This window comes from Silurus aristotelis (genome assembly GCF_946808225.1).
Source record: "Silurus aristotelis genome assembly, chromosome: 27".
In the NCBI taxonomy this organism is placed as follows: domain Eukaryota; kingdom Metazoa; phylum Chordata; class Actinopteri; order Siluriformes; family Siluridae; genus Silurus; species Silurus aristotelis.
The window spans coordinates 949,207-963,918 of record NC_139600.1 but is presented as its reverse complement, the minus strand read 5'-3'; the positions used below and the strand labels follow the sequence as shown (position 1 = coordinate 963,918).

General features: G+C 41.5%; 1 protein-coding gene across 1 annotated transcript; it reads right to left on the bottom strand.

The window, feature by feature from the left end:
- Positions 1-7,819: 7,819 nt before the first annotated feature.
- LOC310721006 (uncharacterized protein) lies at positions 7,820-11,398 on the bottom strand. Its single transcript, XM_083532190.1, has 14 exons — positions 11,155-11,398; positions 10,911-10,964; positions 9,962-10,696; positions 9,801-9,866; positions 9,475-9,588; positions 9,275-9,304; positions 9,117-9,137; positions 8,834-8,863; positions 8,711-8,737; positions 8,578-8,601; positions 8,441-8,470; positions 8,209-8,244; positions 8,055-8,090; positions 7,820-7,883 (listed from the first exon to the last, which is right to left on the bottom strand). The coding sequence occupies exons 2-14, from the start codon at positions 10,959-10,961 to the stop codon at positions 7,857-7,859; spliced, it is 1,227 nt and encodes a 408-aa protein (XP_083388316.1). The 5' UTR covers positions 10,962-10,964; positions 11,155-11,398; the 3' UTR covers positions 7,820-7,856.
- Positions 11,399-14,712: the final 3,314 nt, after the last annotated feature.

Here is a 14,712-nt window from a genome sequence, read left to right as displayed (position 1 = left end):
TTTCCAGAGATGTCCCTTTTGTGTCTATGCAACAATCTCAGTAATGAAACACTCTGAAGATCTCCTTTTACCAAACAAATCTTTGAATGTTCAGATGTTCTACTTCAGGTTCATCAAAAAAATAATAAGAGAAGTTACACACTTTTCAGAGGATCCAATCTCAGACTGTGTTCTGTATTGAGTTGGACTTGTCTCAGTTTTGCACGTTGGTGTTGATTAGCATGGTCTTGCTCTCGATTAAAAGATTGTCAGGATGTTTGAGTTGTCTTTTCTTTTCTTTTTTCTTTTCTTTTCTTTTATTTAGCAGGTTTGATAGCTTCCCTTCTCGATCTTGATCTTGACTCAGTCTTGACAATCCTACATCAAGAAAAACAAAACTGTCTAAATAGAGAAAATAAAAGCATGATTTAAGAAGATACAGACTAGAAACAAGTCAAATGATCGGCTAGTGCAGCGAGATAATTACACTTGCTAAGATTTTGTGAAATAAGAAAACTAATATCTATTCTTTATAAAAGAACAAAACGTCTTTCAATAAGCATTAAAGCGCTCATTCTGTCTGATGCGATTTCAAAACGTTTCACAACGACTTGTGTTGCTTAGGTGCATCTCAAACTCAGCACTGCAAACATTTCCTTTACACTGTTGCCAAATTCGGAGCGATGCTCAGGTGATTGCGTGCCAAGCGATTAGTTTGTATTTCCACGGCGCTGATTGGCCACTCCTGAGGAAAAACGCTCTTTATAAATCGGGTCTCCGAGCTGCCTGACATCGAGATCCTTCCTACTTTTCGAGCTGCCTTGAAAGGTGAGATGGTAAGCAAACTGTATTTTCTGCTAGTAAACAAACTGTGCTAACTTCTGTTTTGTGACTGTAGCTGTCGAAGATCGCAGAGGAACCATGAAGGTCGTGTTTATCGCCGTGTGTCTGATCGGACTCGTCTGTGCCGTCCCTGTGAGTGCCAAATAGCCCACATAGCTTCTCTCTGTTCAGGTAGGAAAGATAACTCTCGCACTAAAACTGTGATTGTGATTGCAGATAGATGATGAGCACCAGATCGAGAAGCGCTCAAACAGCCATGGGGTACGTAACCCGGTTCCTTCAGATTTCCACAGACAAATGGTAATCGATTCAAAATGATTTCTAATTAAATCTCTAACTTTGAGCACGTCTACGTTTTCAGTACCTCGGAGGCTACAACAACTACAACAACAACAACATGTTCAACTCTCTAATGCCCTTCCTGCTACTGCGTCTACTCAACCCCCCTGCACCCGCCCCTGCACCCGCTGCTGGCAAATAAGCGAAGCGAAGTGTTGCAATGATGCATTTCTTGAAAACAAATAAAGAAATTTGACTTGAACTGCACTCTTGTGTAAAATGCGTCTCATTTGTACCGAAATCGAATACTGAACACCGTCCTGAACTCGGTTTTTTATTTTAAAAAAAAAATATTTATTTTTTTTAATATTTATAACTTTTTTATTTATTTATAACTAATAAGCATAATCTCTGATCTCAGATTTTAGTCAGTCTTTCATATCATGATGGGTTGGGGTGCAGTCAGCGTTTACATCCATCCCAAAGGTGTTTAATAGGGTTGGAGCTCTATTGCAGGAGATCTTTATCATCTTCAAACCCATGGAAAGCAGATCTTTATGGTGCTGGCTTTGTGCACTTTGGGTCAGGTTGGAACAGGTCTCAGATGAAGGGAAAATTTCGTCCAAATACAGTTCATTGTCTTGTACTTTTTAAGGAAGGAAAACAAGGAAAAATGGGCCGTGAGTTTTCAATTTGCCCCAATTACAGCCTTACAGACTTTTGGCATCCAAGCTGTTAATTTGTTGATGTAATTGGAAGTGTTGTGTTCAAGAACACCTTCATCAACACCATGACCTGAGTAAAGCCTGATTGTGAGAAATGACACAAACTAGCAGAACACCACACGTGACCGAGTCAATGTCAAGTTTAAAACCAGGACCAGGTGTCCCGATACGTATACGTTTTCTTTGCTTTATTATCAGAAATAAAATTCCACATGAATGAACTAAAATAACCTGCCTACTTTGAAATTGTGTCCAAATAAGAATATATATACACATAGGGCACGATAAACCCGATTCACCCCGGCCCATTGTACTCGCAAGCGCTGCAGAGTAATCCGAATTTATATCCCTGGCTTAGGGAGGTAGAGGAGCCTGCACAGAAAACACTCATACACCTTCCTGAGATTTAAGCTCCAAACGAGCTGCGTCTATTTTGAAACAGAGTTACTTGAAATGTTCTTGATCTCTATAAATCCAGGCACAGACATTTACACTTTGGACTGCAATTAGAACAAGGCAACAAACTCAATACTGTATTTGCACGACTCCAATACTCAATCTTTCATCTGTGTTTATCAGGAGGTGGGAGCTCAGTGGTTAAGGCTCTGGGTTACTGATCAGGGGGTCATGAACACCTTTGGGATGAATTGGAATGAAACATGATGGTCAAATTTGGTGTTCATATTCCTAGTGGATATTTTCATTCATATCTCAACAATTTCCAGATTGTTTTTCTGATCGAAGTTATTTAACATATATCAGTTCCTGAACATGGAGTTATTCATGCATTTAGCTTCACAGCGAATATGTTTAAATGAATTTGGGTTGCATCTGATTAAAACAAGCTGTTATGAATGATAAGGATAATGATAATGTGTCATTATCACTGAAAATATGATTGTTTACACACACACACACACTCACACTCACACACATATGGATAGTTTTTGTGCTTCACAATGACTTGTTTTGCTCACGTGTGACTAAAATTCACCCAAACACAAAAAGCTAAACGTCTCTGCATATGTAACCCAGTTCCCTAAAGGGGAACGAGATTTCACACCTGGCCAATAGGCAAGACCAGGAAGCTACAAGAAGGCTGTGCAGTGGTAGCAACATTAGCTTCTGCAAAGAGAGAAGGTAAGTGCCGCAGGGATGCAGGGAATGTGGCACAGAGACGCAGCATCTCGTTCACTCTGGGAACTAGGGTTACATATGTAACCCAGAGACGTTCCCCTTTCGGGAACTTCGAGCTGCATCAAAACGCTTTGGGAACGAGTGTCTAATCACACCACACTGACCAGACCCTGCCAAATGGGTAATGGGCCTTGGCACCTACACGCAGGACAGAGGAGCCCGGAGTGGCTCTTAGGTCGAGGCCATAAACCCAACAAATATCAGCGGGGTGGACCAGCCCGCAGCGTCGCAAATGTCCTGGAGAGATACTCCAGCAGACCAGGCCGTAGAGGCCAGAGGATCGTAAGCTGAAAGGATGGCATCCACTACCCACCTGCTTAACATCTGCTTATTGGCTAGGAAACCCTTCCTATTAAAGCCACAGCAGACGAACAACTGCTCTGACTTCCTCCATGCTCGCACTGGACACAGTCGGTACTGTATCTCCTGGCCGGGGGCTATTAACAAAGAAGGGCAGAATGCCTGTAACACGACAGGTCGTGTGGGAGCCGTAGGCACCTCAGGTACGTACCCAGGTTTCGTATACAGAAACACTCTGGCCATGCCAGGGGCAATTCCAAGTGGGACAGGGCCACGGACATAGCCTGCAGATCCCCAATCCTCGTCAGGGAATTGTCAAGAGAAAGGCGGTCTTTACCGACAGGAACCTAAGAGCCACTTCGGCCAAGGGCTCGAAAGGGGGCTCAAATAGAGCCGCCAACACAATTGCCAAGTCCCAGACAGGCACTCTAGGTCGCGTCCCGGGCCTCAGCCTCTGGGCGCCGCGGAGGAAACGTGTCACCAGAGGGTGCCTACTAGTACACGTAAACCTTCAGGGTTGAAGGGGTAAACCCTGTGGTAAACTGCTTCTGTAAGAATCCCAGAACTGAACCAATCGGGCAGTTAACTGGGTCTAAGCCAAGGTGGTCACACCATGACGTGAACAGACACCACCGTGTGGCATATGACCTCCTCGTAGAGGGAGCTCCGGAAAAGAGTAGGGTCTCTACTACCTCGGTAGAGAGACCTGCTGCTATGAACTGTGCCCCCTCAGGCGCCACAGCCACAGCTTCCACAACTCCGGGGAGGGGGTGAACCAGGGTTTCACCCGCCTGCGAGAGGATATCCCACCAGGGAAGAATTTCCCATGGAGGGCCCTCGAGCAGGGACACCAGGTCCACAAACCATGGCTTGCCCGGCCATCAAGGTGCAACCAGGAGGAGACGGACTCCTTCCCGGCGAACTCTCTCCAGAACTCCTAAGAGCATGTGGAGGAGGCCAAGTAGATTTACACTGGATGCTGCTGCCACGAGACCCAGCAGCCTCTGGAACTGCTTCACAGTGAGTGGCCGGCCTTCTCTTACCCTCCTGACTGCAGTGAGGATGACTTCGATCTGGGCGAGAGACAACAGTGCCCGCAACCTGTCCAAGTCCCACACAATGCCCAGAAAAGTGGTTCTCTGTACTGGAAAAAGTACACTCTTCCCGGCGTTCAGTCTGAACCCCAGTTCCCCTTGGACTTGATCTGAGACACTTTGAGAGTGATTATCCTGAACCCAAGCCTTATAAGTGTGTGGTTCAAGGAGTGGAGATCTAGAATAGGATGCAACCCGCCATCCTTTTTCGGAACAACGAAGTACGAGCTGTAGTAGCCTGACTCTCTGACCGGGGGGGAGGGAACCACCTCTATGGCCCCCTTTCTCAGGAGAGTACGCACCTCCTGTTCCAGGACCGGAGCCTGCTCGGGTCCCACCAGGGTGGAACACATTCCATTGAACTTAGGAGAAGAAGACGCGAACTGAATCACGTAGCCCTTCTCTACAGTACACAGGACCCACCAATAAAGACTTCTGGCAGCTCTCCCAGACTGACAGAAAGTTCCACAGGGAAACCAACCCCTCGAGGCTGGCCTCTGAACCACTCAAAACGGCTGGAGTGGTGCTCTGCAGCTAACGACACCTCCTGAGAGGTGGCCCCATCTGCAGCAATTTTTCGGGCGGAAATACGGGGAGCGAACCGCTGGAGGGAAGCTGTGCCCTGAAACACGTCCCGTGGCAGGGCTAGCAGACAGTTCTCCTGAACCCGAACGGCTGGAGCAGCGTACTGCGGCCGTTTTAATCCTTCTGAGAGGTGGCGGGTCTCCCCCATTCGCAAACAAACTTTCAGGCGGAATTAGAGGGAGCTAACCGCTGGAGGGAGGCTGCGCCCTGAAACACATCCTGTGGCAGGGCCGACAGACCGGCCTCCCGATGGTGCCGGGGAGGTACGGTCACTATAGCATGAGGTGTACACCGCTCTCCAAGATGTAAGCCATCAGGATTTACGCACCATGGCCCTCAGATCAGCAAGCCCTTACTTGGGCTTAGAGCATCGGCAAGGGGTCCCTAGGACCTCCCCGCGGAAAAAGGGTGGCAACGCTCTCTTTCCAGGCTATGTGGCGCCCGGACATACCAGGCCGAGGCTGCCGCCAAGTACCACTGAAACGCCGCCACAGTCTCCTGAACCCGCCAGCAATCGCCCTTACCTACAGATCAGGCCAGGAGGGGCCATCGTGGCACTCAGAAGAAAGCCCTCACCATCTCTCATAGCAGGCCAGTCTGGTATGCCTGCAACACACTCATCGTGTGGAGGCAACCCGCAGTCTGACCTGCCGCTTAGCCCTACCAGAGCCAAACTGGCTCTTTGTAGGCAAACCAAAGCCTTCATCGATGCAAATCTTGTGGAGAGATAGCTAGCTAGCATAGCTACCATAGTTTAAATCAAGAAATCCTGAAACTGTGCCTCATACTGAAAAAATGAATAAACATTTTGACAATTTTGTATGTGATCAATGACAAAGAGACTTTTTTATTCTGATGGGAAGGAGATGTTTATTGACACTAACACTTACTTTTAAGAGATGAACTGAAGATTTTGAGAAAAGTTCAGGGTTTTGCAAGAAATCCAGTGTCATGCTGTTTGTACACAGTGTTTTGAGAAATGCACTGATTTGCAAATATTAAGGATGATTTGAGAAAAGCTCCAAAGCAGCTGAGAAAAACTGTAACTCAGTTTGAATCATACGCACTTCTGTCATCACACAACCATCAACAGAAAAACATGAACACAAACATTTACAGAGGCGCTTTATGTCCTAATAAATTATCTCAAATAAATCAATCTAATGTTCACTTACAACCAGGTGAACACCAGCGGCGTGCGAGATTCCAGTACAAAACTGAAGTTTCAATAAAATTGTATAAACATGGGAAATAATGAACCACTGCTGTGAAAGGGAACAAACAAAACAACAAACAAACACCGGATTCTGTTTAGTTTGGTAGATTTGGCGCTGGGACATAGTCAAATTCCAGTGTATTCCAATGTAAAGTTTTATTAAATCCCAAAAAATTCAGGGTAAACTACAACAAAAACAAGTGATGGAAAAATCTTCACAAATAATTGTAACTAGATAAATAATACACCAAGGTTGGTCTCCTGTGACTCGAGACAAGGCTGAGGAGACCAACATACACAGGACTGACTAAACAACATGAAAAACCAAACCAAGAAACAGGGACACTGGGATTAAATACACCTGGGGGGATTAGAGACAGGTGGCAAAAACTAATTAAAGAGAAAGTAAACAAGAGGGGAATTATGGCGACATCTGGTGGACAAAAAAAGGCCACACCCAAACAGTCTTTACTACAAGCTGAATATGTATCAGTGTTGCCTCAATGGTTCAGGGTCTGAATAATTGATCAGGAATTCCAATCCCAGCACCACCAAGCCCCCAGTGTTGGGCATTTGAGTAAAGCCATCTCTGACTCCACACCCCTTACACTGCGGGGTTTTAGCGAGTTTTTCTCAGTCGCTTTGAAGCGTTTCTCAGATCAGAAATTAAATTCTCCAAACTACTTGTTCAACCTCCACATCAGGTTGTGCACATCATCAAAGCAATTTCTTGCTGCTTTGAACAAATTGCAAACGTGTTTGTACATTTATTTAATTGTGTAATTGTTTCCTAAATGATTTATTGTTTATGTCGATGTTGATCCAAACATATTGTTCTGTTTTTCACCTGAACAGTTTTAACCCCCAAAACATCACGGCATCGGTTCATTGCATTCGTCATTTAATGCAAAATGGTTAAACGAGATCTAATAATCTGTCAAGATCATCGTCTTCACATTTTTGTCTTGAACTGATGAATTGTGCTGACGGATCTTGAATGTCACTTGAATGGCGAGTGAACGGTTTCAGAGCAAACAACAATCCAATAAAACAGGTTGAAGGTGAAGATCACATTGTGAGACACTGAGTCAGGAACATCGACATCAACACAGATCACAGTGTGGATGCTGAGGTTTTTAATGAGAGAAAAAAAAAAACATTACAGACTTTTAATTAATAAACACACCCACCACACACCCACTACACACACACCCACCACACACCCACTACACACACACACACACACACACACACACACACACACACACACACACACACACACACACACATTTACTAAACACACACACACACACACACACACACACACACACATTTACTAAACACACACTCCAACATGATCCCACAAGACGTTAATGTTGTTGGTGCTGTAGTGATTGATGATGGCTGAGTTTCTTTTTTTCTGTGAAAACACAAAAGATCATTAGAAATACAGGACAGACAGACAGACAGACAGACAGACAGACAGACAGACAGACAGAAAGAAAGAAAGAAAGAAAGAAAGAAAGAAAGAAAGAAAGAAAGAAAGAAAGAAAGAAAGAAAGAAAGAAAGAAAGAAAGAAAGAAAGAAAGAAAGAAAGAACCTGTGGAGTCGTGTCTGGTGTGATCTTCTCTCTCCTTCTATCCTGCAGGATTTTCAGCCCAAGTCTAGATAAATAAATAAATAGATGGATGAATAAACAGAGATACACACAGAAAGGTGAGTACGGTGTGAAACGACGTGAATGATTGTATCGTGTGTTGGAGTTGAACACGTGGAGGAAACAGGAAGTGAATGAATGGAACGTTTATGATTTATTGCAAAAATAATGACTTTACCTTCTGCATCACTCCGAACTCCAGCGAGAGCTTTTTCTGATGTGGAGGAAAAAAACTTTTATTCTTTAATCCCTCAGACAGAAATAATGCAGTAATAATAATAATAATAATAATAATAATAATAATAATAATAATAATAATAAGGTGTGGTTACTGCAGCAGTGGGGGTGAAGACCATCTTCACGTACGGCTGAATAGACGGGGAGAAGTTTTATTATTAATATGTGTGTGTTATCATTCGTAATAAAGCAAAAGTGAGAAACAATAATGTCTCAAAATTATTTCAATAAAAATACAATAGTGTGTGTGTGTGTGTGTGTGTGTGTGTGTGTGTGTGTGTGTGTGTGTGTGTGTGTGTGTTCATATAAAGTCAAAATTGTAAATACCATTAAGGCCTGAAAGTGGTTCCTGTTTGTCTGCAAAAGAATAAATCACTGAAATATTATTCATGTTTTTTTCTCGTCTCAGTATAAACTCAGGGTGAATGTATTTTTTTTTGGTTGAAAACAGAGGATGTTGTTACCTGCAGCAATCCCTGGATCTGAGACTGAGAGGAAAAACAATCACCCTTTTATAATTGCAGTAATAAAATTATAAACAAATATTCTTTTGACTCTACATTTCTTTATAAAGAAAGGAAAAAAAAAAAACCTTACTTTTGATAAGACAAACATGTTTTCCCCCTGCAGACAAAATGAAAAAAGATGTAAAAATCAGAGGAATAGAATTAATGTAGAGTTAAGAGTTGATTTTTGTTTCTTTAGTGAGAGTTTACACACCTCTCTCAGTGGCAGAGTGAAATTCAAATCCTGAAAAAAATATATATATTTTATATTAATAACATTTTTTGCAACTTATTTTACTATCATTTAAATTAAATGTATTATTTATATTATTATTATTATTATTATTATTATTATTATTCAATATTTGTATTTGTCACAAACACACTAATATACATAATACAACATTTAAATGTAAATATTTTTTATCTAATATAATATATCATTTTATATAATGATAATTTATAAAGTATAAAAAAAATCACAAGATAATAATCACCTGCAGTGTGATGTTGTCCGTCTGTGTGTAAAGAAATATTAAAGTCATTATTACAGACACAATCGTTATAATTTCATCACATTATAACAGTCATTTTTATATTTACAACATAAATTATTTTGAGCGTCAAAATCATTTGATTACAAAATAAATCAGACCTTGAACAGAGGGATGAACTGAAAGTTGGGCTGAAACACAATTCACATAAAACCTCGTTGAGGATCGAGAAAATCACCAAAAATAAATCGATTATTAAATTAACTTCTGAATTTATCATCAGAAAAGATTAAGGAAATAAAGTGAAAATGAAGAGACCACTGGACCACAAGATCAACATGAGGCATTTGGTAAGACTTACACTGAATGGTTTTTCTCCATGATGTGGTGGTCCTCTATGTGACCCTCCATGTGATCCTCTGTGTGATCCTCCTCTCAGTTCTGCGAATTCTATAGGCATCCCAATTCCAAAATCCTGTCCAAAATATTGCCACCAAACAATTATATAGTAAAATAAATGCATTTTAGGAGGATCAGGAAAATACTTGTGTTTGATAACATTTTTTCTCAGTCCAAATATTTACATCTTTCAATTGGATTTAAACCCAAAGTAGAAGTTCCACTCATGCATGAATCAGTGCAAGAAAATATCATCTAGCAGAACTCCCTCAGATTGAATCCTCTTACATTTCTTGGCCCGTCTCCAGATGGACCCCAGGATTGGTCACCATCTGATGCTCTCATCTGTCCAGGCTGTAAACAATGGTACATAACATTCTCAGCAAATTAGCATTAAAGGAAAACATCTAAATAGATATGAATCAGTTTGCTTATGTATGTGAACCCACCACAACTGGAGGCCGATCGCCTCTTCCACCAAATCGTTTAGTAGTTTCATTCTTTGCCTTGTGATGTTTCCCCAATGACTCAGAACTGTCGTTCGTTGGCCTACGATGTCCTCCTTTAGACCCAGGGCGTTGTTTCATTGCAGAAGGACTTTGCATTGGTCCAGCTTCTCCTCCAATTGTTCCAACTCCTCCTGTAAATCCAGGATTTCCTCCTCCCATAGGCCCAGGACCTCTTTCCATTGGCCGGAAAGCACCTCCACTTGGGCCAGGATGCCATCCCATTGGCCCTGATCCTCCGCCCATTGGCCCAGAACCTCCTCTCATTGGCCCAGCTCCTCCTCCCATTGGACCAGCTCCTCCTCCCATTGGCCCAGATCCTCCTCTCATTGGCCCAAATCCTCCTCTCATTGGTCCAGCTCCTCCTCCCATTGGCCCAGATCCTCCTCCCATTGGCCCAGATCCTCCTCTCATTGGCCCAAATCCTCCTCTTATTGGCCCAGATCCTCCTCCCATTGGCCCAGATCCTCCTCCCATTGGCCCAAATCCTCTTCCCATTGGCCCAGATCCTCCTCTCATTGGCCCAAATCCTCCTCTCATTGGCCCAGATCCTCCTCCCATTGGCCCAGATCCTCCACTCATTGGCCCAGATCCTCCTCCCATTGGCCCAGGACCTCCTCTCATTGGTCCAGATCCTCCTCCTACAGGTCCAGGACCTTGCTGCCCACCATTTTCTGGCTGTAGATAAAAAGAAGTAATTTAAATCAGGTACATTCATTTTCCCATTAAGTATTTGAATAATTATAATTATTTCACAGTGACACCCACAAGTTTCCCACATAAACCCTTTTCAGATAAATAAAAAAAATATCTAATAATAGTCCAGAAGCAGCCAGAACCCAATAATTATCATTTCTTTGCTTTAATAAAATAAATCAAAGGTTTTACTCACGTGAGCAACAGTTCCAACAACCAGCAACACCACCAGAAACACCACGTCCATTTCAGCTGGGAACAAAAATCACACGTTAAAGTCACAATATTGAAGGTGAAAATGAGTTTAACATTATTTCCATTTCATTCAACACAAAAAGAGTTCAGCCTTTGAATCCAGAGTCGTCCTGGAAAATCACATCGATTTTCACTTCTAGATTTCTGGATTTGATAATGATACAAAAGTCCGGACGTGATTTACCTCCTTCTTCTTCTTCCTCCTTCTGCTCTACTCTCCGGCTTCTGTCGCTCTATTTATACTGTACACAGAGAGTTGAGAAACCAACACAGTTGCTCAAGAAAAGCAATCGTGAGCGAACACAGATGCAAGAACATAGAAACCAAACCTGCCCGTACTGGATACACTAACGTGCCAAAAGTATTTGGACACCCGACTTTTCCAGTGGATGTCTTTGGATGTTCCATCACCATGAAGATATGATTTGGAGTGGAAGATCTCATGCTATAGAGCCCCAACCCTGAATAAAGAATATGAATGTTGACTGCACACCTGGGGTCCTCACTTCCTAACATCTAACACCCTTGTTTCTGATTAAATCTCGACAAATCTCCACAAGGAACATCTTCCCAGAAGAGTGGAGGTTATTATAAGAGAAAATGGAGACTCAATATGTAATGAGATGTTCAAATTATATAGACATACAGAACCAATCTTATGGTCGGGTGTCCACAAACTTTTGCCTCTTCTGTATTTCAGTGTGAAGTTTAGATCATTTCGAGTTTATTATCCCGAACACTAAAAACAAATATCTGAAGACATGTTGATGAAAATGGAGGTGTGATCATCTGAAGGTTGCAATGTTGCAGTGTTTAATTGTTGTATTTATAAAAACATACAAACGAGCAAACATACAAGCAAAAAAAAAAACAAAAGCTCAGACGTCACAAAGACTTCAAAAAGAATCTTTTGCAATTTCTTTAATTGATCGGTGTTGACGCTGGAACACACCACAGACTAAAGCAACACCTAAAGCTTCTTGTTTTGCTTCAAGCCTCAGAGGTATTATCTCTTTTTTAGCAATCTGCACGTGTGGAAACATCTCGCTAAAGCCATGGAGAAGAAACCTGGAGGAACCTGATCTAACCGGATCGTTCCTGATTGTGTAAATCAGATGCCCAAGTACATATTTAGTAATTGTACTTTAATAATAAAAATTTGCATCATATTTGTTTATTTGTCTACATCCTGTTTTTCAGCCTCAAACTGTTGGTGATCATCCGACTTGCTCTGCTCCATTACAATGAGGTTTGCAAAGAAAAACTAATCGACTTCAAAGCAACAAAGCAAAAAATCTGATTTAGGATTAGATGTTTGTGATAGACACCTGACTATAAGATTGCTTCTATTTGAACATCACATTCCACAGAGTCTTAAATTCCTCCTATAATAAGCTCCACTCTTCTGGGAAGATGTTCCACTAGATTTTGTAGAGATTTTTAGAGATTTGTTGAGCCACATGGGTCAGGTACTGATGTAGGAGAGGTGTAGCAATGGTAAGATCGGATCATTTTAGTGACTTGGTTCTTTGAAATCAAAATGAATAAATATTGTTTTATTAATCATTCAGTCCATTCGATCAGAAATAAACGTTCTTCTGAGTCACATTAAAGAGTCGTTCAAAATAAACGAATCGCTCATAAACGACTCCTCGCTAGTGAGGAGACCTGGGGTGCAGTTCGCGTTCACAATCAACATATTTATCCCGAAGGTGTTCAGTAAAGTTGGAGCTCTATAGAAGGAGATCTTTCACAAACTTCCAACCCAAGATTTGAGTCACCCACTTCAAGTGAAGGAAAGATTTCATGCTAGCTCTTCCAAAGACATCCTGTCCAAGTGTGTGGGAAGAACCACATATGGCTGGAGAAATCGTCTGTCCCAATACTTTTAGAACATATAATGAAGTTTTAATATAAACACTAAGACGGATGAGTAAATTGGGTTCATGTTAAAAAGTAATTCAGAATATACAATAATGTAAATTGTGGGATTTTGGTAGCAGGTCTATGCCTCAGCCACTAGGTGGTGCAGGTGCTATGTTTATAAGATATGGAACCCCAGGCAGATAAATTGAAGTCAATAGGAAAAGGTCATCACAAGGTCAAATGTTTGTTATATTCTATAAATTCATTGATGTTGCTGCGGTACAAGGAATGTAATAATAACCTGAACACCAGGGAAGTGGAAGCTCAGAGTTTAAGGTGCCAAACAGGTGATCAGAAGGTTGTGAGTTCAAATCCCAGCACCACTAAACCTCCTTCTGCTGGGCCCATTAGCAAGGCCCCTGACCCTGTATAAGTGAGAATTGTAAGAAATTCTTCTGCTGACAAACCACCAGCATCTCAGTGATCAGTGTCCAGTCCTGCTATGTCCTGAACAGTTTACTATTTATTCAAATGAAACGCTGATGTTTCTCTTGACAGTGGATCTCATCCCCAATAATTCTGACCTCATTACACTTCAATGCTGTGAGGTAGCATCCAAGCATTTTAAAGCATGCCAACAAATTGCAGCACAAGACTACACTCACAGTCACAGGGAGCACCGACCTTCGTAAGTCTGTGCACCAATAGACATCGTCCTGGAGCTGTGCAGCTGGTGCAGTTCTGACCAAGTAAAACAACACGATCTCACGAGACGTTCCAGAAAACCGCTGTATTGCTGTGCAAGGGGACTTTTTTAAAGCTGACAGTGTGGAAATGTAGATAAATAAAGTACTTTCCCGTAAACAGAGCGATACCTCATATATATTACTCAGATTCTGACCCTGATTTAGTTTACATCATTATTATATATTTACGGGTGATGTATCATGTGAAATTTAACGTAGGTTGATCTTATTACTCTTATTGGCTCATTACTGAAGACACTGAGACTTTTGAGGTTTTCCAGAGATGTCCCTTTTGTTTCTATGCAACAATCTCAGTAATGAAACACTCTGAAGATCTCCTTTTACCAAACAAATATTTGAATGTTCAGATAGAGAGTTACACACTTTTCAGAGGATCCAATCTCAGACTGTGTTCTGTATTGAGTTGGACTTGTCTCAGTTTTGCACGTTGGTGTTGATTAGCATGGTCTTGCTCTCGATTAAACGATTGTCAGAATGTTTGTGTTGTCTTTTCTTTTTTCTTTTCTTTTCATTAGCAGGTTTGATAGCTTCACTTCTCGATCTTGATCTTGACTCAGTCTTGACAATCCTACATCAAGAAAAACAAAACTGTCTAAATAGAAGAAATAAAAGCATGAATTAAAAAGATACAGACTAGAAACAAGTCAAATGATCGTCCAGTGCAGCGAGATAATTACACTTGCTAAGAGTTTGTGAAATAAGAAAACTAATATCTATTCTTTAGAAAAGAACAAAACGTCTTTAAATAAACATTAAAGCGCTCGCTTCAAGCAGCCAAATATGTCTGATCAACTTAAAACTTGCTTGTTAATTTTTTATTTATTGATTTTAAGTTTGCTTTTTGTAATTTGTGTGAAAAGATCTGAAAACCTGAACAAGAGAATTCCTCTTAGTGCTCAGTCCTAAGTGTGATCAAGGCCTCAACTGATGAAAATAAAAATAACAAAAATCTTAATAATCGTACACAATTTGCTTTTGAATAGTTTTTATTTCTAAAATAAGATCAATAAGATTTTTATCTCTAGAAATAAGGATGTAAGTCCTGACTAGATGAGGAGTTTTTGCGGTGTACAAGGCCGTGATAACCGAAGCCCAGCGGTGGGTTTTGGA

Coding starts and splice junctions, on each gene's coding strand:
- LOC310721006 (XM_083532190.1), bottom strand. CDS start 10,961: ATGGACGTGGTGTTTCTGGTGGTGTTGCTGGTTGTTGGAACTGTTGCT. Junction 10,697..10,910: donor TTGTTGGAACTGTTGCTCAC/GTGAGTAAAACC, acceptor TTTTATCTACAG/CCAGAAAATGGTGGGCAGCA. Junction 8,864..9,116: donor CGGACAACATCACACTGCAG/GTGATTATTATC, acceptor TATTTTTTTCAG/GATTTGAATTTCACTCTGCC.